At 44.0% G+C, this 26,803-nt stretch overlaps 1 protein-coding gene across 1 annotated transcript in view; it reads left to right on the top strand.

The window, feature by feature from the left end:
- Positions 1-21,235, top strand: part of NTSR1 (neurotensin receptor 1) — a 64,339-nt gene extending 43,104 nt beyond the window's left edge. Inside the window, exons 2-4 of the mRNA XM_052785896.1 lie at positions 1,992-2,193; positions 13,984-14,074; positions 16,471-21,235. Coding sequence (XP_052641856.1) covers positions 1,992-2,193; positions 13,984-14,074; positions 16,471-16,720 — 543 coding nt within the window. The 3' untranslated portion in view covers positions 16,721-21,235. The remainder of the gene's footprint in view (positions 1-1,991; positions 2,194-13,983; positions 14,075-16,470) is intronic.
- Positions 21,236-26,803: the final 5,568 nt, after the last annotated feature.

Here is a 26,803-nt window from a genome sequence, read left to right as displayed (position 1 = left end):
CCAGCTCAGCCCAGCTGCATCGTGAAGGTTAAATAAATGAAGTAGGTTCTTTACAAGCATAAATTATTCTCTCAGCGAAACTGTGTTGTTTTGTACCAGCTGAGAACTTGGTCCCTACTGCTTAATGATCTTCCTTAGTGTCTCGAGGCGATTCCAAAAGATAACTCTTCTTTATATGCAGGAGGCTGTGAGGTCTTTTAGAAGCTTAGAAAACTGCTATATATTTAACAAAAGGGACCATTAACAGCTTATAATGGTGGGGTATATCCAGGAATTTCCTCAGTCCACAGAGGAGCTCTATTATTATTACCAGCATAAATGAGAGATGATGTTCTCACCATGTGGGTTGCGAGAGACGAAACCCAGCTGGTACTTTTGCTAAACACATGGAGCTCTGGAGTGCAAAGCTGTATAGAGAGTTGATCCATCTAAAGAAAACTTTGGCAACAACACCACTGCCTGTCTTCACCAAAAGAGAAGTTGCATCTTTCTCAAATTTATGGACAAAGAAATCCAAGTGCTTCTGATTGCCAGTGCACCTGCTCCCCATATGCTTATGTGCTTCTTATTTCTTTTATGGATGCCCTGTAGCATCTTGGGGGTGTGGTTGAATTCTTCCTCCATCTTTCCGTCCATCTCTGGCATTTCCGAATCCCTCCAGAGCAAAGACACCACACATCTGCACTAGGTACAGGGCGTACAGCAAATGCTTGCACACTGAGGTGATGGTCCCGCGTGGGTGGGTGGAGAGGGGATGTCTCCATCCGAGCAGACGGAGCAGTCCTTTGTAGCTGAGGCTTCCCTGGTTTTGCAGGCTGCAGAGGGACGTGGGGTTGGCTTGGGGTACAGGGTTGCTTCTGTGTTTTAGAACACTGAGGTGCAAGATACGTGGCTATCTGGGGAAGAAGTTAGCACGCCTTGTAACCCTACCACAGGGCAAAGTTCCCTATTGGCTTTATCTTTTTGTCATTTTGTCGCTTTTAATAAAATCGCTTCCGCAGCGATTTGCAGCACACAGTTTAATTCTTGTCAATATTTTGAAATTTTAAAAATTTAAGGGGCTTTTGATTTGTTCTGCACTCATCTCAGTGATGTGCTGAGCCTCCTCCTGAGCCATACAGCGGAGAGGACGAGCCCTGCGGGCACCCAGCCCCTCCGTGCTGCAGGGAGGGTTGGCACGGCAGCTCGCCGTCTCACCATGGCAGCCTTGCCACAGACATGCGGGCAAGTCCTACACGTGCCTCTATTTCCCTGGGCTGCTGTTCGTTAAGCTCAGCTTAACCGCAGCGGGGTTTCTAGGCAGCCCATAAGGCCCTCACAAAGCCTTCCTGCATTTATTTGACACGAACAGTGACTTCCACTTGATTCAATCACTGCTTAACTTGATCCGCCATTTAATTTTATCAAAACTGTAGTAATCAAATAATTTGTACTAAAAACATTACAACTTCCACTTGTTTATTCTGATCAATTTTAATTCTTTAAGGCACAAGGTTTATTGGATAATTTGGTTATGAGATAACAAAACGCTATCATTAGATCTACAAGGAAAGGACAGAACACAAAAAAGAAAGTTAAAAAGATCCCAAGGAGTGCTCATAATAAAGAAAAAATACAATAACATACTGTTGTTTAGAAGTCGTGCTATGCACAACGAAAGTTAAGAAGCATCCTGCTGTTCGCGAGGGGAAAATATCAATGGCATGTTTCGGTTGAGACATTTCTGGCAATGAACTACACTGAAAAGGGGAAGACAACAGAACTGGATGCGAGTGGATTTGCCTTTTTTGAGTGTTGACCCACGTGAATGAAGGCACGTCAGTGGTGGTTGAGTTTTCCCTCTGTGCAATAAGCCTTCAAAAGCCAAAGCCAGCAGAGTAAGAGGAGAGAAAAGATTTCCACTGCAGGCTGTTTCTCTGTTGCTTTGAGAAATAAAACACAATCTTCTGCTCCACCAATCCTTCTCATCCCTTGACATGTCTCCCCTGCAGGTCAACACTTTCATCTCCTTCGTGTTCCCCATGGTGGTCATTTCTGTGCTCAACACAATCATCGCCAACCAGCTCATGGTCATGTTCAAGCAGGCTGCCCAGGAAAACCAGGTCTGCACCATCGGTGGGCAGCAGACAATGCTCAGCATGTCCATGGAGCCCAGCCGCGTGCAAGCCTTGAAGCACGGCGTGAGGGTCCTACGTAAGTATTCACGTATTTTGGCATGGAACTGGCTAGAGGTGTCTAAGTAAATACGATTTGAAGAGTTATAGGTTGAAATTGGTAAACGCTTTCACCCAAAACATATTTTAAATGAAAATTAGCTCTTTTTGGAAATCCAAATTGCCCCCAAATGCTTTGACATTTGCCAAAATTGTCCAATTCTTGTCTCAAAGCCCCAAACTTTAGAAAATAAATGTCTTTGTTCTCTTGGTCTCTTTCCTTCCTCATCTATTTCTTGCTGAGTCACCAAGAGTTTTCTAGGGAATTTTACCATTTATTTTCCACTATTTTCTTTTTCTCCCAGAGTCACTTTTCTGACTCCTAATCTTCCTTTAAAGGATAAAAAAAAAAACATATAGAGAAAGGAAGCTAAAGAGATACTTAAGTATTATTTAATTAATTGTGCTCAATGGGGGAGAAGCTGATAAATGAAAATTTCAAATTTAAGGGAAAAAATATATTTCATGTTCTGTGAAACAGAAACAACTTGATAACATCAAGTTTTCTTGTTTCTTTTTCTATTTCTGGCCAGCTCCAGCCTGAACACCTCTCTTTCAGCTGGTGCTGGCTTTAGGATTTGAGTGTGACTAGGGGACTGATGTAGTTTTAAAACCAAACTTATTTCATTTCATGTGATTGTGTTTGAAGAGATCAGTTAGAGTGACACATAGCACAGGGTACGCAGTCCCACTGGCATTGCCCATGGTAAATCAGATGTGCAAATTCCTCTCAGCTGTTACAAGCAGAGACTTTGGAAACCCGGTGTGGTGGTGGTTTCCTTCCCCTGCTCCCAAGGTAAAAGCAGGAGCTGCTCTGAAGATGTTCGCTGCTTCATTAGAGGTGTGTGGAAAATCAGTTTTGCCCTGAAGATACACACATAGGAAAAAAGAGTTTCTTACAGTCAATCATCAGAGCTTTAATTCAGATTTCAATTTTCTTCTCTCTCTCATTAAAAAAAATGGCCAAATGACTCAGATGATTGAAAAAAAAAGATTTGGGTTAATTCAGACTCTTCCTAGTGTTTCTCCTCTTCAAAACTCTGGTAATAGCAAAACTGATCTGATAGCAAAACATTCCTCACGTAATGCCATACACCTGATGTTTTATATCATCCCAGAAATAACTCCACTGCATGCTTGAAAACCTGAAGCGAGAGAGCGGCAGGGGCAATTGCTGTGTTGTCTACAGTGAAAGAATTCCCCTGTTCCTGTCTTGCACATAACGTCTCCCCAAGTCAAGTGTTCAGCTCTGGGGTAAGAAGGTGACTGTGATTATTGCCCTTCCTGGGGACCAAATGTCTCACTATAAACTCAGCAGCATTCCCAAGGGACATGTGTGCACCCTTCTGTGAGCTGTACTTTACCTTCTCCCACCAGATATTGCACCCAACATTCTGCAGACTCTGACCCAGCTAATCGCAATATCCAAACCCAGACATTTTTTGCCCCAAGCCAAATTAGTATGCAGCAGAAATGTAAAAAAAATGCTGCTTCTTATGTGATTTTTAACTACATTTTGCAGCCCTTTGAGGGCTGGCTATCTAAACTTATTTCAGACAAATTCCCAAGCCCTGTTCTGGAGAACACCTTCATCTATATTTCACATGCAATCCAGGGTTCACGTTTGCACGTGCAATGTCTCAAACAACATTGATAGCTGGGAGCACAAGTGGCCATTTATGAACTGCTCAGGTAGGTGTTCATAACTTCATGGAGGAACTAGACAGAACTGTGATCTCCGTGGATGAAGACAGAAAGGGATTCAATTCTTTTTATTCCTCCAACCAACCACATTTAGGGTAATCACAAATAATCCTTTTCTTTTGCCTTTGCTTGTTGATATGTAAAGCTAAAGAACAGACCTGCTTACACACAGAGACTCTCTGAAAAAGCAAAACTAGCCCAGCATTTTAATGATTTAGTCAACAGCAACTTAAGCCTTGCATATATCGCTTTATTCCTTTTCTTTTTATGCAGAGCTTTGGTTCAGAAAAAGGTTAAATAAAAGATCCTGCACCCAGGAATTGAGCTGTACTGCAAAATAGTGGATGGCTTAATTAAATAAGCTGAGGAAAAGACCAAAGAATCTGGTAGCTTAAACTGGCAGATGATAAAGCAAAAGCTGTTCAAAAACAGTACCCCCAAAAATCTAACAAAGGATGCTGGTACCAGTTTTAAACTGTGAGAGTCCTCGTGCACATTGGATGGTGAGAGTTTCTTAGCAGAAAGCTTTCTGACCGGTGCTTTTCTTGGCAAAGCTCTTGGTAGCTGAAGCGCTTTGGCCAAGGCCACATTTTCAACAAGGAAAGAAATCCCTAGAGAAGGCACCAAGAACCTCCATGAGATTTTTCCAGCTGTTTTTCACGAGGGATGCATCCCACGCGACGCGCTAGTCCCATGCCATAGGCAAGCTGCCACGTGCATCCCAGCTTCGAACACCATGCTGGGAAATGCCTACTGAGACAAAGGAGAGAAAAACCCAGAAGACATTAAATTCCCCATAATTATCTCGTTGGGCTGTGTTTATTGACTTTCTCTGCGCCCCAATTAACCATCATCCATGAGGGGATAAGGAGCGAGCCTTGCTTCGGCACTGAGCCTGCAAGGATGGGACTGTGCAAGTCCCTCGGTTCCCTGCTATCTTTTTCTGTTTCTTGATGCTTCTGCCTATTGCCATTAAGTGAGAAGCTGCCTTTTCTCACTTGTGCTACAACGTCTCACACCTCTCTCTCTCCTTTTAGTATTGTATACTCTTTTAACATCAAGAAGAGAGAGCTCCTCATGAATAATAAGAGAGAGACCTAAATTTACACATGCCCGTCCCTGGGCATTGCTCAGGGCTGGTGGAAAAGCACCCCTCACCAACAGGTCCACATTTCCTCCAAGGGACTGAAAACCAGCCCTTTTTTCTCTGAACAATAAGCTTAATTTTCTTCTTCTTCTTCCCCAGGCAAGTTTTTGCTTTTGTTATGCACTGCAAAAGCTGAGACAAGTTAGCAAAAGTGAGGGTTTCTGTCTGGAGCCTGCAATGGTGCAAAAGTGGGTCAGACGTGGCACTGTGGGCAGCGATGCACAGATATTACAGGCATCTCTGCAGTACCACCCCAGCAGCAGGACTGAGCTCCCTTCCCTGCTGGGAAGGCAATGAGAGTGGCCTCTTGCTTCTTTTCTGGACTGAGGAAGATCCAGCAAATAAGAAATCCACCATCAGTTTTGTCTGTGATTCACCACATCATGCACAAAGGCTTTTTTTATCTACCAAGTGTGAGTGAAATCCTGCTTCATTTCATTTTTCAGATGCACTTGATTACTGGAGGTGCTTGATTCACATTTACTTTTGCCACCTGTTCCTTGCAACTTTTCTTTTTTAATAAACCAGGCCTCGGAGCTTTCTGAAAAGTAGCAAAAAATACCCAGGGACGCACATGATTTATCCTGGGATCAATGGCAGCCAAAACCATGTACACAGTCTGGGCTAGTTTATGGAAGAGGATAGGAAGAGAAAAATGACACTTGTCCACACTAATAAAACTGTTGGCTCAAAATCAGAGCTTCACGGGGGTCAAAGTATTTTCCATTTCCAAAAGTGAACTTTGGCCTGAAGTACAGAGAGCTTGGTTTTGTTTGAAGGGTGAAATGTTTCAGAACTTGTAAAACTAGTGCTCAGGAAAGAAATTTTTGCATTTAATGGTGTGCAGAGCTGTTGGGTGAGATCAGAGCAGCAAACACCTTCCTTCCTTCCTTCCTCCAGATCTACTGAGATTATGTATTTATTTACATTGAAATAGGAGCTAAAAGTAGTCAGGCGAACAGCTTCATTCAAAACATCCACAACATCATTTTCCTCCTCTTTGGTAGCATTTATGTATTTTCCTGGCTCTGTCTGACTTTGGTCATGTACAAAATAGTTAGGGAGATCAGGATCAAGGAATGTGTCAGCCTTGCTGCCTGGCAGCCACCTCATTAATTCATTAAGCATGTGATTTCTGATTGTAATTCCCTCTCTGCTGTCAGCGTTCACCAGGTGTGAGGATCCAAATTCAGAGCTCGAGGCGCTGGCAGCTTCCCAGCTCTTTTGTGAGGGTAACAGGGCAAGGTCTGCACCAGTGCTGCCGCTAAAAATACCTCCCGCCAAGAGATTTCATACCCGCCTTCATCCATCTGATATTCCTTCCATTTCTCCAGTTGTAAACCACCTCCGATTTTTGTTATTATTCCTTGGCTATATTGTAGTGCTGGGAAGTTGAGTCTCTTGGGTGCTGCGTGATGCTTCATGGAAGGGTGAAGCTTCTCTGATTGCATAGCCTCATAGGCCAATCATTTGATAACATCCTAAATAAATCTTAAACACACATGTACACACATACTCTTCACAACGAGCAGCCTTCAGCAGGTAAAACCTCACGTACACTGCCCAGACCATTGCATACTGTTTCCAGACATAGAGAGATAATATCAATCTTCCCCATCTCAATCTCGTATTTCCAAACAGCTGCTCAAAAATCAGGGCATATTTGAGCTTGGCTCAGGCTGAAAGCACCATTTGGCCAAAATGTCTTCTCAAAAGGGGACAGTTTTGTGACACGGACTAATTGTCCCCGTCAATACACCAGCCTGCAGCCCATTCTCCTCCAAGCAGCCCTCAACACCTCCCCGACTGTCTGTCGGATCCATTCCCGCCGTGGATGGAAGGAAGGAGTTATTGAATGGCACAGCTGAGCTCTGATAACAATGTTGAGACAAATTGATGGACATCAAGGGGAGACTTTGCATGTCCCTGGGTGGATGTTGGCTAAGCCTATTAAAATGTAATCAGTTCCAGGTAGCATTTGCTCTGTTACAGAAGCTGCTTAGTGAAAGCAATTATAAAGCACTTAGAGAGGTTTAACCAATTAAAAGAATATCCTTCAGTCTCCCACAGCTGGCTGGGTGATGTCTCAGTAAGATGCTTTTTAGGAGATGAAGTCAAACCATATTTTTTTACTGAACATCTAAGAATTTTTAGATTATGATTTTGGGGTCTCTGCATTTCTTCAAGTAATACTAGACAAAGGCCAAGTATTAATGAAATATCCGTGTGGCCTGCATTTCATTAATTTGTGCATTAGTAATTCCCCTTCTGAACAAACGTTTTGAAGAGTTCATTCATTTCTCTTCAGTGATGTTCCAAGTCTGAGCTGTCCGTTTCAGGAGGAGAAAATTTCTATGAGATTTAGTGTAACCACCCCCCAAACAGGAATAAGAAACAGCTAATGCTTTGCAGCCACAATACACAGAAGAGCACCAGTCTGAAAATCTGCTCCTTAAACAGTCATATTTCATTTCCTTCATATTCTAAGGAAGTCAGATCTGTCCATGAATCATTTCTTTTGCAAGAAAGGAACTAAATTCATGGCAGTTTGTATCCCTAATAAAAAGTCTGAGCAACTCCAAGTGGAGTTCAGCAAAACCCCTGTGACTTTAAGCATGAGTGGAAGCCGAGTTTAACAGCTGAAGTGTCATATTGAAATTCAGGAGGATAAATTAGCTATATAACAGTTGTATATATTTCCCAGAGATGTTCGTACATGTAGGTTTACCTTACAGCCTGCCAACTGACATGAAGAGAGTGGTATCGGAGCGCTCTATAAACACCCTCTGAGGAGCAGAAAGGGATGACGGCTGCACCTCTCGAGACAGGGAGACTCTTTTTTCTCCTCTCCCAAGACGTGTCCCTTCACTGACACTGCAGGTCCAGCTGGCAAGACATTTTGACTGGGATTCAGGCTCTCGTGGCTGCATCTCTGAAGAAAACTCTAGGGCTGGTCATGCCCAGCAAGCAGATTTTCCTGGTGTTAAACCCTGTCAATGTGAGTGTTTAAAAAGCTAACTGATGTGTTTTTAAACATAAGGTCTGGCCAGGGCCTTAGTCACTGCAGAAGCATGAAGTAAATACAGCCCCAGGGTCCCTCTGGGGAGCAGAAACCATTCTGGGAGGAACAAAGGACACGTGAAGCTCAAAACTGGAGGGGAAAGAAGAAAGGGGCTGCAGAGGATGCCAGTTTGGGTTATACCTGATCTTACCAAATAGAAAGAGCCTTGAACCTGGTGAGGAGAAGATGGGAGCCCTTATCTATCCTTCAAAGGGGAAATTTCCTTTCTTTCTTTCTTCTTCCTTCTCCTCCAAACATCCGGACATCCCTGGGGGGAAGGGCACGAATGAAGTTTAAATGGAATCAAGCAACTTCTTCTCTAATTTCCAAAAAAATAATTACCTTAGAAGGAAACTGGGGAAGAGACCCCAGTTTGCACTGGGTCAGCAGTGACGTGCTGCTTTTTGGAGCCTGTTCTCACGCTAGTTTTAACCTTCATTTTCTGCCTTGCTCCTTATGGATCAAACCAGAGCCAGTGTACAATTTAATCACTAGTGTGAGCAGGGGCAGGAATTCACATCCATTTTCAAATCTGTCAGCTGAAGCCATTGAAAATCAGGACTAGAGAATACAGTCAGAATAAAATACATCGGTTTTGCATGCCAAAAGGTTTTTCTATTCACTCTGCTGTCTCGCTGCCATTAACAAAGAAGTATTTAGGGGAACATGGCTCCTTTCAAGCAAGATAGCATCTTCTACCCCTTAATCCAAAAAAGAGACACTCCTCCCGCAGTAGGAAAAAAAGAAAGAAAATGATACAGAAAGATAAAGAGCAGATCTCTGGCTGCTGGGAATGGAAATTAAGGAGTCAAATCTAATGTTTACACTGCTCAGTAATATGTGCAAGAGCACAGGGGGATTGTATCCAGCAAACGCTGCGTGTTTTCAGTGGTGTCTAAAGGAGCTGAGGGCTCCCCAGGCCCATTGCTATTCCCAGTTTCTCATTCTTTGCTCTCCTGAGTACTACTGGTCATACTGGTGGTCCCCAGTCTCCGCTAGTTATTGACTTTTATGGAAATCCTTTCTTCTGCAACTTCGTGACCCAAATACCAGCATAAGCAGTTTTAATTTTACTAGGCTCATACCCACCCTTGCAGCTCCCGTAATCCCTAGTTTGGGGCCCACTGGTATAAATATTGCCTAGGACCTGTCACGTAGTGCCTCATGTTAATATAAACAGCGCTTCGAGGTTTAACTAGGCAGTGCCAGCTACATCTACACTTGGCCCAGCTTTTACCATCTCTCATATCAAATGGCACGGTGACACTTGCTCCCCTTTGGGAGAGATTCTCTTGTAACGTCATCAACTAAATAAGTATGTAAAACCCAGGAGCTTTGAATACACAAGGAATGTTTCTCCAGAAATCAGCATTAATGCAAATCCCTGACATGAGCCCATAACACTGTCATATACATTATTAGTACCAGCTGGAGCATGCATTCCTTGGGCAGTGTTGGAGACACACGGCTGCTGATGCGCTGAAATGCAGAAAAGGCTGAGAGATGTTCAGATGGGTCAGTACGTATCCAAACAGCTCCTGCCTTTGCTCAGAAATTACAAGAAGCTCTTCCCCAGTTGTGTGTGTTTTAGCTCTCCCTGAAATACTTAGAAAAAGAAATAAGCTGGCCAAAATAATCTGAACAAAACTATCAAGGAAGGATGGATTTGAGCTTCTCTGGAGGCCTTAGCAACAGCAGAGGTTAAAAGAGGGAGCAGCATCTCTTTTCTCCCTCTCCTGGAGAGAAAGGAGGAGAGGAGGAAGGATACCGAGGGCCACCCCGGAGCCACAGGGCTGTGACTCAGCATGACCCCATTGGGGATAGGAGAGCTAAAGAGAGGAGCCAAACACCAGCCACATGCTTTGTACTGCAGCAGATCCCTGGGGTCCTGCGTGAGTCGGCAGCAGTTGCACATTATCCATCGCTGTCCCGGTCCTCTGAGTCACGCTGAGCCTCAGATGGCCCCAGAAGAGGGATGGGGGGCTGAAAATCCCTCCCAAGTGTGGCTCCCGTGCTCAGTCAAACCAGCCACCGAGCACTTGCCGTGGTTTTTTTACACGATATATTGCTCCATGCTCATGCTAACCCAACGTGAGTTTTCCGAGACGTTGGCCCCGGAGAAGGGCTGTCTCCCAGCTTCAGCCACAGCATACACACAAGGTAAAATAAAATACTCAGTGTGATCTAATATAATTTAACTTCCAGGATTGCTTCCACATCCAGTTTAGTCTGAAAATCAAGACTGGCACAGTTTAAATCTTCTTTTGCACAATGAAAAAGATGTCACTCAAAATTTATGTTTCCCACTGCAGGACTTCCTGCACAATGAACAAACAAGGGCTCGTCCTCTGCTGCTCCTCCTTCCTCTCTTCCCTTCTTCCTTGGGATGCGGTTCAAATGGGCAGAGAATAGAGCCATTATAAGACAAAATAGAAAGCCACAGGATGCAATAATTCAGGTTTTAATACATGTTTAAATTGGGAGTTTGATTTAGAAGGGAAATGAAGACGCAGCTCAGTGGAAGGATCATTCCCCTGCATCCCCAGCACACTGGTGTCTGCTTGCTCAGGTCCCCTCTCCGCTCCTCAGCCCTGGGCTAATCCACAGGTTTGGCACCTCATTTGCTCAAATGTGGGAAATATCAGAAGTTTATGGAGCAGCCCTGCTCCTACTAAAACCGCATTGAATTCATTAGAAGTGAGGGATGGGTCTGGTTTATTTTTAGTTCAAAAAATAGAGGCAGGGAGTCTCCAACCTCACAAACACCATCCTGGACAGTCACCTCCATCACGTGCTGGGTCGAATCCTTCCCCTGCAGTGCTCAGCTCCAGCAGGCTGACCTGCTCCATCTTACTCCACCAAAGAAACCCTTGTGTCAAGCCTCTGATGATGGAGAACATGTCCTACGAGCCGATAACAATGATAAAAAACCATTTTGGCAGCCACTTTGCCCAGCATTTCTTTTACAACTCATCCATTTCGATAAGCACGTGCTCAGGGAGGTACAAGACAGCAGCAAAAGGCACCAGGTATCTGGGAGTAAAGGACACTTTCATTCTGTATTAGACAAAAGTTAACACATTCCCGCTTTTCATATTCATCCCTGGGGAGGGGACGCAACAGGGCAGGATTGCCACCCTAAATCTGCTTGATCCCTTGTATGATAAAATTGAAACATACGGATTAAGGGTGACAAATACAGGTCAGGGTCTCCTAATCTGTGTGGCAGAGGCTGGCAGCACAGAACCGCACAGCATGCTACCCAGCTGGGATTTCCAAATCAGACTATAAGTGTCTCCAATGCATTTAGCTATGTGTTTAATAGAGTTTTAATTGCAGAGTGATAGCATGTGATATTACAGAATTACCACAGATTACTTAATTGACTATTCCTTTGCTCAGCTCAAGCAGATATTTCTCTGAATATGTGTTTTTGCTGCTATAGATCCCTGCTTCCATATTATTTGGCACAGCATTGTCTGAGCAACAGAAGCAGAGATCCTTTACCAGGAGAAAACCACTTTCATTTAACGTGTTGGTAAATTTAACAGGCAGATGTGCGAGACTCTTAAAATTGGCTGTAGAAAGAATCCAGATCCTGCCGTTCTTAAAGAGATGCATGCAGGGGTGAGCAGCTGGGAAGTGCCAGTGCACGGAGGTTTCTGCAAAAATTATGATCTGCTCGAATGAACTTGTGTCGGGAGCCATTTGGGAAGCTGCTTTCACAGCCTGAAAAATGCAGCTAATCCTGTACAGGCACTGGGAAAGCAGATGGACTGGAGCTGTGATGTTGGCTCATTCCTGTTGGCCCGGTGCTGATGGATGGAGGGGGAGAGGCTGGAGAGTGTCGCTTCTCCTGGGAGGCATCTCCTGAGGAGTCATGGGTGGACTGCCCCATGCAGGGCAAACCAAAAGTCCATCCAACAGAGAAATTAATTTCTGGAGACGGTCAAAAGCAGGTGCTCAGAAACGTGAAAGAGCAAGGCAGGCATCCAGCGCTCCCTCCGAGCTTCCTGCTGGACCTTCCCACTTCTCCTGTGCCACGTGTCATTTAGGGGTTGTCCCCATCAAAGTCCCAGCAAAGGTCCTCAAGGCAGGATCAGAAACAGGTCAAATTCATTCACTTGATGGCGTCCGAAGAGCTGCAGGCTGTCTAGTGATGAATTACATCTGCAATCACAATGACCATATAGCAGCCAAAAACATTCAGATTGAAATCATGAAGTCACTTGGACAAGAGAACAAAAACAGAGCCTCTAGCTTTCTTTCCAAAACATGTCCCTTCAGTTGCCTAAAACTTTATTGAATAAATGGCTTTTGCAGCATTCCTGGAAGATGCTCTCATACACCATGCAGGCTGATGCTAAAAGAATATAACCGTCTCCATTGTTAGTTATGTGTTTAATAAAAGAGATAGCACATGGAGTTGAAGTATGGCTGTGAGTACGGAGATGGACACCAGGAATTACTTAATTTCTGTACAAATTAGGCAGTGATTCTGCTAGTGACGACACCCACAAAAACAGGGCACAGACACTTTCCCTGCCGTTGTGTTACTGAAGTCTCCCCTGTGCCTTTTGGCTGAGTAACGGTGATGGGGAGATGCAACCGCAGCCACACTTGCTCCTCCTGGATCGTGTTTTTCAAGGGAAACACATCTTCTGCATATCTCCTCTATGACCTGTGGCATAGGCCCTGTGGGATGACAGCGTCTGGGTTTGGGACATTTCCACATAAATATTTGCAATCCCAAGGCAGAAGGAAAAGCAGTGCCTGCCTCCGTGTGCCAAATCCGCATTGCACTGGTGGTGCGTAGCTCTGTAAGAGAGCTTTGCTGCTTCCTAGCCCTTTACAGGTCACATAAAGGACAAGAGTGATGCGGCCCTTATTCTCTGTAGAGAAAATTTGGGATGAAAAATTAACATAATTATTTTATTTAGCCTTGATTTTCTTCTTGTCTTTTATTGTGTTATGTTTTAACTGAGATTTCTTTATTTCCTGCTAGGATTCTGCCAGAATCCTGTCATTTCATACAGAGGTTGAAATGCATATTACAAAAGGAAATAAATCTTTCCCTTGATTGCCTGATATATCTACTTTTTAATCTAGATTGACAAACGCACTCTACCAACCACGCTTTTATCCTTCAGAGTTGTTGCATTTTATTTTCCATTGTTTGATGTCCCTCGGCAGGAACCTGGAAAGGAAAAAAAACATACCGTCTTTCTCTGCTTATCCTTTAATTAGTCATTTTTATTATGGCAATGTCCAGACCCAAACGTCTTGTAATCACTGTCTCAGGTATTGCACAAATATAGAGCAAAAGGACAAGCCCTGCCACCAGAAAGCAGTTCCTGAGGCTATTTAATGATCCCCAGCATCGCCGGGACTGTGGCCAGTGGCTCCGTGTAACAAACTAATGATATTATAGTGTCCCTGGCTCCCTGTCTACCTGGATGAAAAACATACACTAACTGTCTCTGCGAGTACTTTGGACAAAATACCCAGTGCCACAAGGGCATGAAACAAAAGGACAGATGCAAATAGAGTTTTGTTTAAGCCAGTGTCTGAACTAGGCATCAGCAGTCCTTTATCTGTATCATACCTTCTTTTGTTCATAATGTCACTGCCCCCGTGCTTATTGCTATTTTCTATTATTTCTGTTATGCTTGTTTTTACAGACATTTGCAGGCTGGTTGTCCCTCAGGGTTATTAATTCTTTGCACAACAGCAAGAGAAGAACAAAGTGGGGCTTTAGGAAAACCATTTACGGTGATAAACACCATACAGACCGGTCTCTTTCACCCCCGATGAAGAATTGCTCACGAAAAGTAATGAGCTCTTTCCGTATCTTGCAGGTGCTGTGGTGATTGCCTTCGTGGTCTGTTGGCTCCCTTATCACATACGGCGTCTCATGTTTTGCTATGTCCCCTCCAGTCACTGGACAGAGTGAGTCACAACACGGGGGACAAGATCCCCCCCGTGCCAGGACGGGGTGGGGGGGTCAGCCTGGAGCTGGGGCTGCCAGGGCACCAGCAGACTTGGGGATGGAAGTGGGGATGTGGGAGCAAAGGCGTTCTCCATGCGAGGGCTTAAAGCCTCAACCTCCTAATTGTTGTTTTGGTTTTTTCTTTTGGCTTTCTTACCGTGTTTGCCAGCCAAATTAAGAGTCCTAGTTTTATCACCTACGTCCCCCAGACGTGGGTGAAGGAAGCATTAGCTTGAACCGAAATGCATCAGCATGCCCTTCCTTCTTCTGTGGCTGCGACCACAGAATCGCCCCCCTTAACAACGGCGATGGATGTTCAGTTGACAGTCCTTGATGAAATGACATTTGGACGGGGGGGGGGGGTTATTCATCTGAAGTGGATTGCTGTCTCCGTGGCGGAGATATCGATCACCGGCCTTAAGACGGAGCAGCTCCCGTTGACGCACAAATTAGCTCCACGACATCACATTTCCTTAGTGATGGGAGAGATTACACAGGTGGGGAAACAACCGCGCTGCTTACGGAGTCTGGGGCAGGTTATTTACTGGGTTTTGCAAGGAGTGGATCAAAATTAAATATTAGCAGTTGCCACTGATTAGAAAATGTCCAGATTCTCAGAGAATTTAGGATAATTGCATGCCTACGCTGAATGCACGTGCGCTGTTCACAGATGTGCAAGAGCACACAAACAGCTCCCTGCAGCCTTTCTGCCACGTCAGGCCAGGTTCCTCAGCAAAGCAGCCACAGAACAGATTATTAATTTTAAATACGCAATTAAACATTAATGCTGTCTGGGGATATACACCCAGGTAGCCTGAGACACCATGAGACATGCTCAGTGAAAAATGTGTCTTTCCTCCCATGATGTTATGTCCCTCTTCTCTCTGGGACTGGGTCTGTTTCCTGCAATGAACAGGAAAAGAAAAAAAAAAAAATCTACAATACCAAAAAGCAGAGCAACTATGAGACATTAAAATTTCATAAACTCCAAGCACAAAAAATAGTAATTTACGATATAGCAGTCTACTGAATGGAATTGTACATCCATCCATAGCAAAACCCAAAACCTATCTTCAATCATGAAAACAGAGCTCTAGGCACACACTGGGACAAACTGTTGTTTCTTGTTTGCTTTCCTATATGAAAAGCACTTAAAGCAGCAATCAATTATGTAATGACTGCATTTGCTTTGAGCAAGAGGGGTAGAGAAGTCTGTCTGCAGTTAGTGTGAATTTATGCATTGTGGTTGCATTCACATATTTTTTTTCTTCTTTTAAAAGCCATGAGCCATTTTAGGAAAACACTGAATTTACAGGTATATTATGAACGGTGAACTATCAGCATGGTAGCTAATCAAGACCTTGCAGCAGCTTGATGTGTTCATTTATAAATGCACATGCCTGCCCCTGAAGAAGACAAATTTTTGCTATATTAATTCTTCACAACTATATAGAGAAACTCTGCTTGCAAGAGCCGGATGGGCCATGCAGTACTTGGCAGTGCTGAAGGGATGTGGAGGGATTGATGATGTACTCCAGCACAGGTCTACTTATCTTTTGTTAGACGGTGCTCAGACTAACAAAAAGGTCTGCAACTTCCACTGAGATAAATGATCCTGGGGAACATCTTCCTGAAAATGAGAACCACGTTGTTTATAAACGCTTTACCAGCTCAGAGCTGTTGGTTTCACTTGTCCCAAGGAAAGATATTTCCAAAAGAAAAAAAATAACTAAGCATTTTCAACCAATTCTAGTTGAAAACATTATATATTGATGGTCAGGATATGTTTCAAAAGCATGCTGTCGTCAACTTGGCCCCAGAACAGAGACTGTTATCCCAGATTACAGACAACTCCCAACCCAGAGACCCATTGAATGAGCTGATGCAGCTCTCACTGCTGGGGGGAGGAGAGAGCTGCATCTGTTACTGGATCTTGGCTCTTCTGCAGGCTCTGTAGACCAGAACTGCAGCCAGAAAAGTCAAGCTAATGTATATGCATGACACAGAAGCGAATTTCCATCTGGCGTCTCAGTTTCACACATGTCTATTTTCGAAGACAAAATGAACGCACGAGGTAAGTATCACATAGGCACCCAGGGCATACATAAGTTTCTAACTGCTGGTGACTGGGGCAAGACTTTTGTAGAGGCATTTGACCTACGTTTGGCCAGTCCCAGTTGAAAACATAGATATTTTTCTGGTGGCTTATGCACTGACTCCCACCGGTAAGCTCACGTCCCCAGTCAAGAAAGGTTAGCTGAAAAAACAGCTTATGTTTTTCTCACCCTTGTGACTTTGAATTATTTCAGTTCCCCACATTCTATTTAGATTTTTTGTCTTTTGTCTGTTCTTCCAGTTTCCTTTTCAACTTCTACCACTACTTCTACATGCTGACAAACGTCCTCTTCTACGTGAGTTCAGCAATCAACCCCATCCTCTACAACCTGGTGTCTGCAAACTTCCGACAGATCTTCCTCTCTACACTCACACTCCTGTGCCTGCCATGGAGGAAGAAGAAGAAACGACTGGCCTTCACCAGGAAATCCAACAGCATCTCCAGCAACCACACATTTTCCAGCCAGGTCACAAGGGAAACTACATACTGAAGCCAAAGGAGGAAGGGAAATGCATTTCATCGTGGAGTCAAAACTTGGGAGAGGCCTCTGTGACTTTCATGCATGGTCTCCAAATTCATGTAACACAAATGTGTTTAGCAAAGTCATTTTTGTTGGCAAAATAGGCTTCATTCTGCCAGTAACTTTGAGGTTATTTTAAAGCATTGGCCTTGCCTCTTGTGAGTAATGTCTACACGTTTTGTAACTTCAGTCTGGCATAAATCCAGGTGCAGTGTTGACTGGGAAGCCAAAATATGTTAAACTTAGGCAAAATCATACTGCGTTTCATCCTTTTCTCAATGCAGAGATGCCATGTTCACATCCAAGGGTTTGAGTTCACGTCTCTTGGTGGCACCGAGCAGAGAGTCTGATGAGGAGAAAGTAGTTTTGAACAGAAAGGGATGTTTTCAGAGAGCAGACATGCTCATCTATGGGATGTTCAATGAACGAGGAGTGAAAACTCAGGAAGCCAGGTGGTTATTTTTGAAATATATCTAAATTATTATTAATATGACCTAGGTGCTCGAGAGAGCCGCTCTGGCTCCTTGAAATTAAATAACAACAGATGATGCCTTACCTAGATTGGGGTGGCTGTGGCCTGGGGGAATGGGGGTCATCTTTCACTTTAGGGCACATATAGTGCCTGGCACAGTGAACCCCCTCTCTTGCCGGTATTGGTACTGCAACACCAATAAATAAATGCTCTGGCAAAGTCAAGAATGCCAAAACTGTGCCCAGCTGGAGTGCTGAAAACAAACAGAAATGGAAAATCTTACTGTTGCCATACAGCCAAATCCTGTTTTTCTTTGGGGAGAACAGTTAGCTGGCCTGCATTAAGAGGTGAGAAAACTCCAGGCTCATGAGGGCTTCAAGGCTGCTGAGATAAGAGCAACCTGCCCCAATTCTGTGGGACCTTCAGATTTTTCCCATTCTTATTCCAATTTTACTTGTTTCCTCACCATTTTCAGAAGGCTGATGTCTCATAGGTTGTATCAGTTGTAGGCAGCAGGGCCTCTTGTTCTACCTTTTCTTATTTCTTTCTGCTACCAGACCTGTTGGCACACTGATCTGCACAGACAAATCTTCAAATGGTGCAAATGAAGAACACAAGAAGGTCTAAACCGAGGAGTCTTAGCTCTAAACCGACTTTCTTTTAACAAGCCAGAGGAACAGAAACAAGACCTGAAAATTCTCTTTGAAATTTCTCAGCTGGCCAGGATAGGTAGCGTGAGCTTTTCTCCCATATGGTTCCACCTTTAACAGCCCACTATGTGATGCAGCAAATTGCTCCAGATCCTTTAGCACCAGAAATCACAGGTCTCTGGGACAAGCTAAAGGGCTTTCCCTGCTGTCACATCACCAGATGGGGACCTGCATGAACCTGGAACCAACCAATCGTCCTGTGCAACCTCTGCTGTGATTTTGCTGGTGGTGACCTTGTGTCCCCTTTCATACCACACTTCATTAGGAGGGCAGTGCTCGCTTCTTCATGATGACAAACTAGAAGAGTCACTTGGATCAGTTCAGCTTTCTGGGCTTTGCCCATACCCTGTCACTCTTCAACTAACAAGCACCCTCGGTACCTAACAGAAGTCTCAGTGCTGGAGATGTGGATCTGGCCACACTGAACTGTCACACAATGATGGAGACCAGTTACTGATCTACTGGGTGGATCTTCTCCTGCTACAAATGTGGTATCTCGTGGGTGAGTCCCTGTTGGGCTCAGGGCATAAAGAAAACACCTGTGGGGCATTTGCTGCGAGTTGTGAGTGATGGCTATCTACTTCTGAGGCATTTATAACCTGGCAGTTGTACAGAGCTAGCTACCATGGTAGACCTGGCTACCACCAGCCATGACCTCCAACCACACCTACCAGGGATGGGAGATTATTTTAATGCCTAGTACAGAACCACTCCAAAAGAAAGGGCTCAAAATAGAAATCAGTGGGGCTTTAGTTTCTTCTGATTCAGCCAAACTGCAAGCTCTGTTCTGTCATGCCTTCTTTTAATTTCTTGGGCAGGTTGTACCAAACAGAGGACAGAGATTATATTTGACAAAGCACTTTCGTTGCTCATGCACAGTTGACTCCTCTTTGGCAAGAAAAACAGGTAGTGGCACAGAAAACAAAACAAAAGAAAAAAGGAGATTGATCTCTTTGGAAGGAGATCTGGGAGAAACCAGCAAATGTTATCTGTGTGTGTGTGTGTTAGAAATGGCTTGGGCAGATCGGAAGAAGAACCTCTAGAAGACCTGTACATACTGCCTTGTGGAAAAGTCCAGGTATGATAAGCAGAGGAAGAGGAGTCTTAATGTCACACACTTAACATTGGCCTTCCAGGCAAGACACTTTAAATGTTTCTGGAGAGGACGCAAATTTTTTAACTTCACCTCTAAATAGAGTCAACAGCTGGGAGGTGGTTTCTGAAACCTCCCACAGAAGCTGTAACTGTGTGTTGCTTTAACTTTCACTAGAAATTAACATCCTGCGTGTCTCAGTTGCTTTTGAAGTGTTAAACATTATTAATATACTTGTTCAACACCAACCTGCTGAAATGTGCTTGATTATCTTAGAAAACACTGTACAAAAATTGTTGTTTCATGTAAAATGCTTGGCTTAGATTTTCATTACTGAGCTACACTGGCAGGTTACAGAATATTTGATCACAGCTCAGAGAAACTGGTAGGTTTATTTTTGGTTTGACATGAAAACAGGAACAAGCTGGAGTAAAAACGATCTTATCGTAAACTCTGTCCGCAATGTTTGTTGGGCCACTTGAGTCCTGAAGAGCTGACTGTTTGGGGGGATTTATCCAGGCAGTTTGGTGGCTTCTACAGCTCTGTTCCTGCAGCTTAACATGGGAGCAGACCTGAGTCTATGGCCTTAATCTGAGATTGCAGCTCAAAGCTACCTCTTCCACTGGCCAAATCTGACTACCTTGAGCTGAGAAGTGTAAGTTACAGCTGATTTCATCCTCTCTCCTCTCCTCACCTAGTTTTGCTATATTCAGCCTGGAGATTTAGTTCCCTTGAGCTCAAAGTGAGGATAACTCACTGTAAGACCCCACAGTTTTATAAAGGAAAGCATGATACTGCCCAGTGTATACCAGAAAAATGGTTCTTTCCATGCCTGTTAACAACGGTTGAACTACTAACCCAGGAAGGTTTAGCTTTAAACCTAATCGAGTATAAGTGGCTTTTGCCATTAGAAAAAAATGCATATTCCCATCCTTTGTATTCCTGTCTTGTCTGAACTCTCTGCTGGGGCAGAGAGGTGAGCGTTGGTGCGGCATGCTGTTAATCTATGCAAATTTCCTATAAGTGTTTTGAACTGTTTGTTTTGACTAAAAAAAAATCTGTAGAACCCACAGATGTGAAGTGCTGCCAGATGGATTCTGAGAAATTCCCATCTGAAGAGAGTCTATCAAGTGACCTCTTCAAATATTATTTTGAGGTTTCCTTTCTCTTCACAGCGTTCTTGTCAGGGCCATCCATTTGGCAGTGTGTGAAATCAGATTTACCAAGTCATTACGCTATTTGGAAATTTCCCCCAGACAGGACTTTCTCACCAAAGGCCCAGTACACATCAGCGTTTCAACGCTCTGCTGAGCTTGTCTTCTTTGTAAAGTGCACGAGACCTCACTTCAGCGACTGCGCCCGTAAAGGAGAAAACTAAATGGAAAAGTCAGTGAGGAGGGTTAGCAGGACACGTGCTGAAAATGTGACAGTAGCGGGACCTTTGCATTTATAGCATCAAACATTTAGCAAAATAAAAACCAAGGTGTTGCTGCAGACAGCTCGTGTGGCAGGTTTGAACCCATCGCCTGTGCGGCTGCTATCGCTACCTGCTCTCGGGGAAGGACAGACGTCCACACGGCATGAGAGCGCTGGAGCTTTCCTGTGCAACGCCTTGAGTGTTAGTCTGGTATCTTCTTGGTTGTGTTGTTTGGTAGCTGTTCAAACAAAGCTGTATCTGCTAGAGCTCTGTCTGGTTCTTAACGTTACAGCTCAACAAGTTCTTCTGTTCTCAGTCTGGACTCATTTAGGACGAAAACAGAAATTGCTAATCTAAAATTTCATGATGCTGTGTCCTGGCTTTGTGATCAAGAGTCCTTCCCCAGCCGTGCCACCTGATAGTCCTGCACATACTGTATTTGTAGCAAATATTTTTTAAAGTGCACCTTTTTTTTTTTTTTCTGAAATACAAAATGTTAATGTGCTTTATTTTCTGTGGCCCGTTGCGCAATGGGAAAAAAATGAATGTTAAAAGTGTGTCAGTGTCTCCCTTGTAATATTTTCTGTGACAAAGGGAAGGAAGCTGGTGTGAAATCCTTTTGTGTCGCAATGGGAAACACTCTTTCAATGTAACATGCTATTATTGATACTGTATTTCTTGATCAAACTGTAATGAAATGGTTACTTCCTGATATAGCCTTTGTACTGTCTGGTATTTTATTTTATTTTATTTTGTCATTTATTGATCCTAAGAAATAAATATCCAAATTTAAGGCTTGGGCGGGTCATGCTTGAAATGGCAGCTGTGCCTTTATCATACAGCCTGCTTACCAGCACAGGTTAGCTGGCTGTGGTCTAAACCACTGAAATCCCATTGACCTTGAACTGGCCTTTGCACCTCCTCTGCAGAAGGGTCCCGAGCGTTCCTCTCCCACACCTGCAAGCTCTGGCTCTTCGGCACAAACGCAGCATCCAAATGCCAGCTGCTGCTAGCATCTGCAAGTCGGCAAACAAACCGGGGAAAAGACTAGCTAGATTTGAAGAAGGTTCCCATCGGTGAACTTTGCCCTGAGAAATCCCTCCTGAGACCTGGAAAAACCAAAAGGGCTCCGTGCTGGTTTACAGTCCCGCTGTGCTGTTAGGAGCAGCAACCGAGAGCATCCAGCTCCCTTTGGCTGTGGCACGCACAAGCCTGAAGTATGGGAGTGGAGATCTTCTGGGCTTCAAGAAAGACCTGTGCTGCACAAAGGGCAGCTGCTGTTTGAGATCCAGGTGACGCTACAGGAGTCTGGCTGTTTTCTGAACTCCTGCCTTGCTTGTCTTGCCTGCTTGCTTTCCCCTGTCGCAGGGCGAATGTTAAAAACCTTGTATCTTGGCCATTATTTCTGCAGCAGCTTTGCCCAGAAAACTGAGCAGATCAGGGCTTTATTGCACTGGGAGCTGTAGGTACACAGTGAAGGAGACAGCCCTCACCCTGGAGAACTTGTTGCTGAAAAACAAAACATGTTTACTGTGCCTTAACAGTGAGGTTTCCCTTCCTACCTTCCCCTCTCTTGCATGACCCGCTTCCTCCCTGGCATCCATTTTTCTAACACAGAGGTAATTTTGTGGGAACAGAATACTTGGGTGTCGCCCACTATATTAAAGTGTCTTTACACTTAATGAGCAAAAATCGGTCACTTCCATTCTCCTTGCAGCTCCTGGTTAAAGTTCTGTTGTGAAATATCTCAGCTGAGCACCAGGAAAATCCACAAGATCTTCATAGTTTTTATCCACTCGACCCTATTGTTTTGATTTCTGGCAGACAGAAAGGTTGCTTGGAAAGCAGCAACAAAATAAAATTTAAATATTTGGGATCATTCGTGCCTGGAAAATTCATCTTCTAAAACCTAGCTGAAATGCACTGTGTCTCCAAAAGCATTTTGGTGCTGCTTCCAGATGAGAAGAGCAGGAGCCTCTATTGTCCCTACACCATCAATTATTAAAGAACCAAATAATTTATTTTATGGATCCTTTTATTTGGTATTCAGCCTTGCTCTGTTAAAAGGTGTATTTTCAGCGTGCTGCCTAAGGAGCTGCAGTTCATGTCTTCAGCAGTGAAAATCCACAACACATGGCAATGTCTTTGTTTTCTGGCTGCAGGAGATTTTTCTGTAGGGCAGGATGCTCCCAGTGGAGCCTCCATTGCTTATGCAGAAATCCAGACCACGTTCAAGCTGGAGTGAAAAACATTGCCTTCAGCTCGTGACTTCTCTAGCTCAGGGCTGACTCCTTGAAAAAGTAAAACTCCCGGGAACCAGAGCTCCTCACTCCTCCCATACAACCCTCCCACCCAACATCACGCAATCGGGCATCACATCACACCCCACCAATGCGAAGGAAAACAAAAGGCTGTGGGGAGTCCATTAATTTCTTTTTTCTTTTAGAAAGGCACAAGGACTGTGTCTTGAGCAATGAGGAATGTTTCAATTTGGCCTGTATTTCTCATTTCAATTATAAAAGTAATTTTGATAGTTCACAAGAGGAAAATTTCAGGCGCCTTTTGAAACAAATGTTACATTTTAGTAAATGGCTTCATAAAACTTAATAAACATCCATCCAGAAGTTAATTTATTTAAAATGTCTTTAAATCCTCCTCTGCCTTATTGAATTTGGTTGAAGTAGATCAGGTTGGAGTATATCCATGAGGGTATTTAAGCAATAAGGCAGCACATCCTGGTTATTATTACAGGTCTCCTGTGGGCTGTGCAGTAGGAAGCTGAGCGTAAAGTGACTTTGGGCACTCAAGTGCAAAACCCCTCGAGAAGTACACGAGCACAGACGTGGCCTTGAGTGCTGTGGGGTGGCTGAACCAAAGTGCTGGGGTTGGTTCCCGTGAAAAAAATCCACGCAGGGCGAGCACACGGCAGGCAGCCCAGCCTCCATCGGCTGCCAGCCCAGCCCTGGGCTCGCTCAGCCAAATGCCATGGGGAAAAAGATGGTGATAGAAAGTTCAGGACAGGTCAGCTGAGCCCACCAGGGGCCGTAGCTACTAAAGAGAAAGAAACCACAATTGTTTCATCCTTGAAGACAGACTTACTGAAAGCAAAGTAAGTGGGAAGAGTCAAAAAAACTTAAATGAAACGTAAACATCTCCGAGATGGCCAGAATATCATCGCAAGTGTGAGTACAACAGCCACACACTTACGCATGCATACATGCACTATAAATTTTTGGTCTCTCCAGTGGGGAGCTCTTCCTCCTTCTTGGAAGTACTGGCTGGCTTGGCTGGTTTGTACCACCAGTGACATGACATTTACTTACACTTGGCTGCTTCTCTATGAAATCCTGAAGAAATGGGAAGCAAAATCCTTCACCCATTTAATGCAACAAAGTAAAACCATCTTGTAAAGCAGTAACAGTCCACCCTGTCTGCTTTCACACTGCTGCTGCTCCGCTGTGCACTGCTGAGATGTCTCAGCTTTGTTGTAAACTGAAGTTACATAAAGGAATGATTATGAACACACAGCCTTGAAGATCTGCTTCAAGACCTGCAAAGGTGCAGAGAGAATAAAGAACTCCTCTCTTGTGAGTAATAGTGGTATCTCAGATGGACAATTTCATCCTCCCTCATCTTGATGAAATGCAGCATGAAGATGAAAGGACAGGCACACCATATTTTGCCATTGCATTAGCTTCAGTCACATTAAGGGCTGAACCAGTTAGCCTGGGATTTCTTTGTTCCTTTCTTCTGCTTCTCTTTTCTCCTGTCTTTGGAAGCTGCTCAGTAGGTATGTCCAACATTTCTGCAATGCAGCTTTCAGCCTCAGGCACTACTATAACACAGTATAATTAATCAGGGGGTCTGACTGATCTATTTCTCGTCACTACTCCTTAACTATGTAATCTCAAATGAAAACATCACATACTACTTTTTCTTTATAAATGTCTCAGGGCTGAGCAGGCTTCAATACTGGGTCACACAGGTCTGTGGTTCGTCTCCCTGCTGAAGACAAATATGCAAGGGAAGAGCCCCGGGGCCAGAGCTACAAGGGAGGTTTGTAAAACTCCTGTTTTTTCCAGAAATGAATGAAGGGAAAGCTGCTGCACAGCCAAGCTGGCGTTAATGTAGTAGGTACGCTGAATAACTGGAGTGTGGGTTGCACAACATGATACTCACTCCTCTGAAATCACATTTGTTGTGGAATAGCCCCCGCCGGGCTCAGCCGGAGAGCAAACACTCGGCCACTTCTGCCATCCTGTACCTGCGTGCTGTATGCGGTCGCTTGTGGACTCACCAGCACCCCAACATTTCGTGAACATAATCGAGATGTAATAGCCATCGTTATCAAGTTTCAATAGTGTTAGTGCACTGGTAACAACCCAGCACACTCCATACCTTCGTCGCTGCAAGGGTGCTCTTGTTTTATGGATTTCAGGCACAGATAACTTAAGGGATTCACTCAGGGACTGTAATGAAATTTTCCTGTAGACCAGAGATTCAAACCCCAGTGTTTCCAGCACAGTCAGCTCTGATTCATCTTTCCCTTCATTCAACATAAGCAGGTAGTCCATGAGCTATTTTAAGCCTCCATTCCAAGACATGTATTAGCAAAACATGCCAACATTCAACCATTTAAAAGCAACTTCTCACTGGTTGTCAGCAACATCAACAACCTTGGCATAGCACTTGGCAGCTTTCAAAGTGTTCTTGATGGTGCTGTTATCCTTGGAGTCTGCTTCATACAGATTGCAGGAGAAGGTGAAGCATTGTGTTCTGAATTCTAAAAATACCTAAACAGGAACAAACTCCATTAAATGGGAATGACCTTAGCAGTGCCATGGAGAACTATAATGAAATCTGTGACACCTGACATTTTCAATGTTCTAGTTCTTCTGTCCACTTAAAAAGCAGCTACAACTGTCAACGGCATATTTAGTACAGCTCCCACACAAAGTATGCATTCTTACAAAGTTTCACATTACTGCAATAAATCATTTTCGTCTTCCTTCAGATTGGCAACTGGGATAGGATTAATTTCTCTTTACCATCCTCACAAGCATGAAATTAGATTTTTCGTGACCATCCCAGAAAAACACCTTATGTAGCCAATGGTGTTTCCTGACTCAGAACTTGAGACTTACCCCTCTCCTTCCTTTGGGCTTGATCTGGCTTAGGACAAGCAAAAGGTACAGGGATTTAAAACCTGGTCACCAATGACACCAAAGCAAGGCAGCCAGACTGGCTAATTTTCTTGCCCAGAGAAGTGAGCATCGTTCCCAGGGAGGGCTGATCTAGCAAGACATGTAAACACAAGCCTATAGGCTTTTGAAATGAAAGAAAATACAAATTTGGGAAGCATTTGTGAGCCTAGATGAAGGCCCACCTGCACAGCTGGTATAAATGAGTTCGCATCTGCAAAGAAACCCAGCTTGTGTTTTTAAGTGACGCAGTCCAGCTTTGTTTGCTTCTCTCTTCTGAGGCTTTTTTTAAAAATATCATTTAGCAGGGGACAAATGAAGCAGTTCATTATGTTAGCAGCTTCACAGCCAATCCCAAATGCCAGAGGTGCTGATCAGATTAAAACAGAAATCACAGTTCGTGCCTTGTGTCTGAAAGCAACAAAGACTCCGGTCCTGATTTTGATTGAATATAGAATGATATCTCTTGCTTATTGTATATATTGCAACGGCAAGGAGGGAGAGCATTTATCACAGCATGCCTCAGTGGTTTTTAATATACTGTTTATCATATGGAGCTCACTGGCATTCACAAAACAGCCTTGCAGATTTCACTTTCTATCTTAATAAGTTTTCATGGACTTTGGGAGACAGAGAAAAATGCATGTTCCCATGCTGCCACTCTCACTCCATTTATATGCCATTAAAACCAGCTGCTCATGGAAGACCAATGTCTTTGGCTTAGTAGAGTTAACTGGTAGAAATCCTTCTCCCCCCTGCCCTAGGGTGACACTATCTCTGTGAGATCAGCCACGTTGTTATAATCTGATTCCTGGGGAAGAAGCACTGTCTTCTGCTGGGAAAATATTTCATCAGTAAGCTTGAGGAAGAATAGGTGTAAGTGTGAGTGGCAGCTTTATACCTGCGGTGAACAGGAAAGCCAAAGCTACCCATAGACGAACACTAAAAATAGAAATTGCGGAGGGCTATCTTTGCTCCACTCATCAGTCTGGAAGGCAAATGCAAAATTAATGAACCTCTAAAGGGAGACAGAGGCAGAAAAGGTTTCTGCGGGGTGAAGATCTTGCTTTGTTTGGCCCGCCCGTTGAAAGGCATGCCAACCCAAAAGCTACTGACATTACAATGCTCAGCTTTGAGGAAGATTGTGCCATATCAGCTTA

Source organism: Harpia harpyja, chromosome 1 (assembly GCF_026419915.1).
Source record: "Harpia harpyja isolate bHarHar1 chromosome 1, bHarHar1 primary haplotype, whole genome shotgun sequence".
Classification (NCBI taxonomy): Eukaryota; Metazoa; Chordata; class Aves; order Accipitriformes; family Accipitridae; genus Harpia; species Harpia harpyja.
The sequence above is the reverse complement of the archived record's forward strand: the minus strand, read 5'-3'. Positions and strand labels throughout refer to the sequence as shown.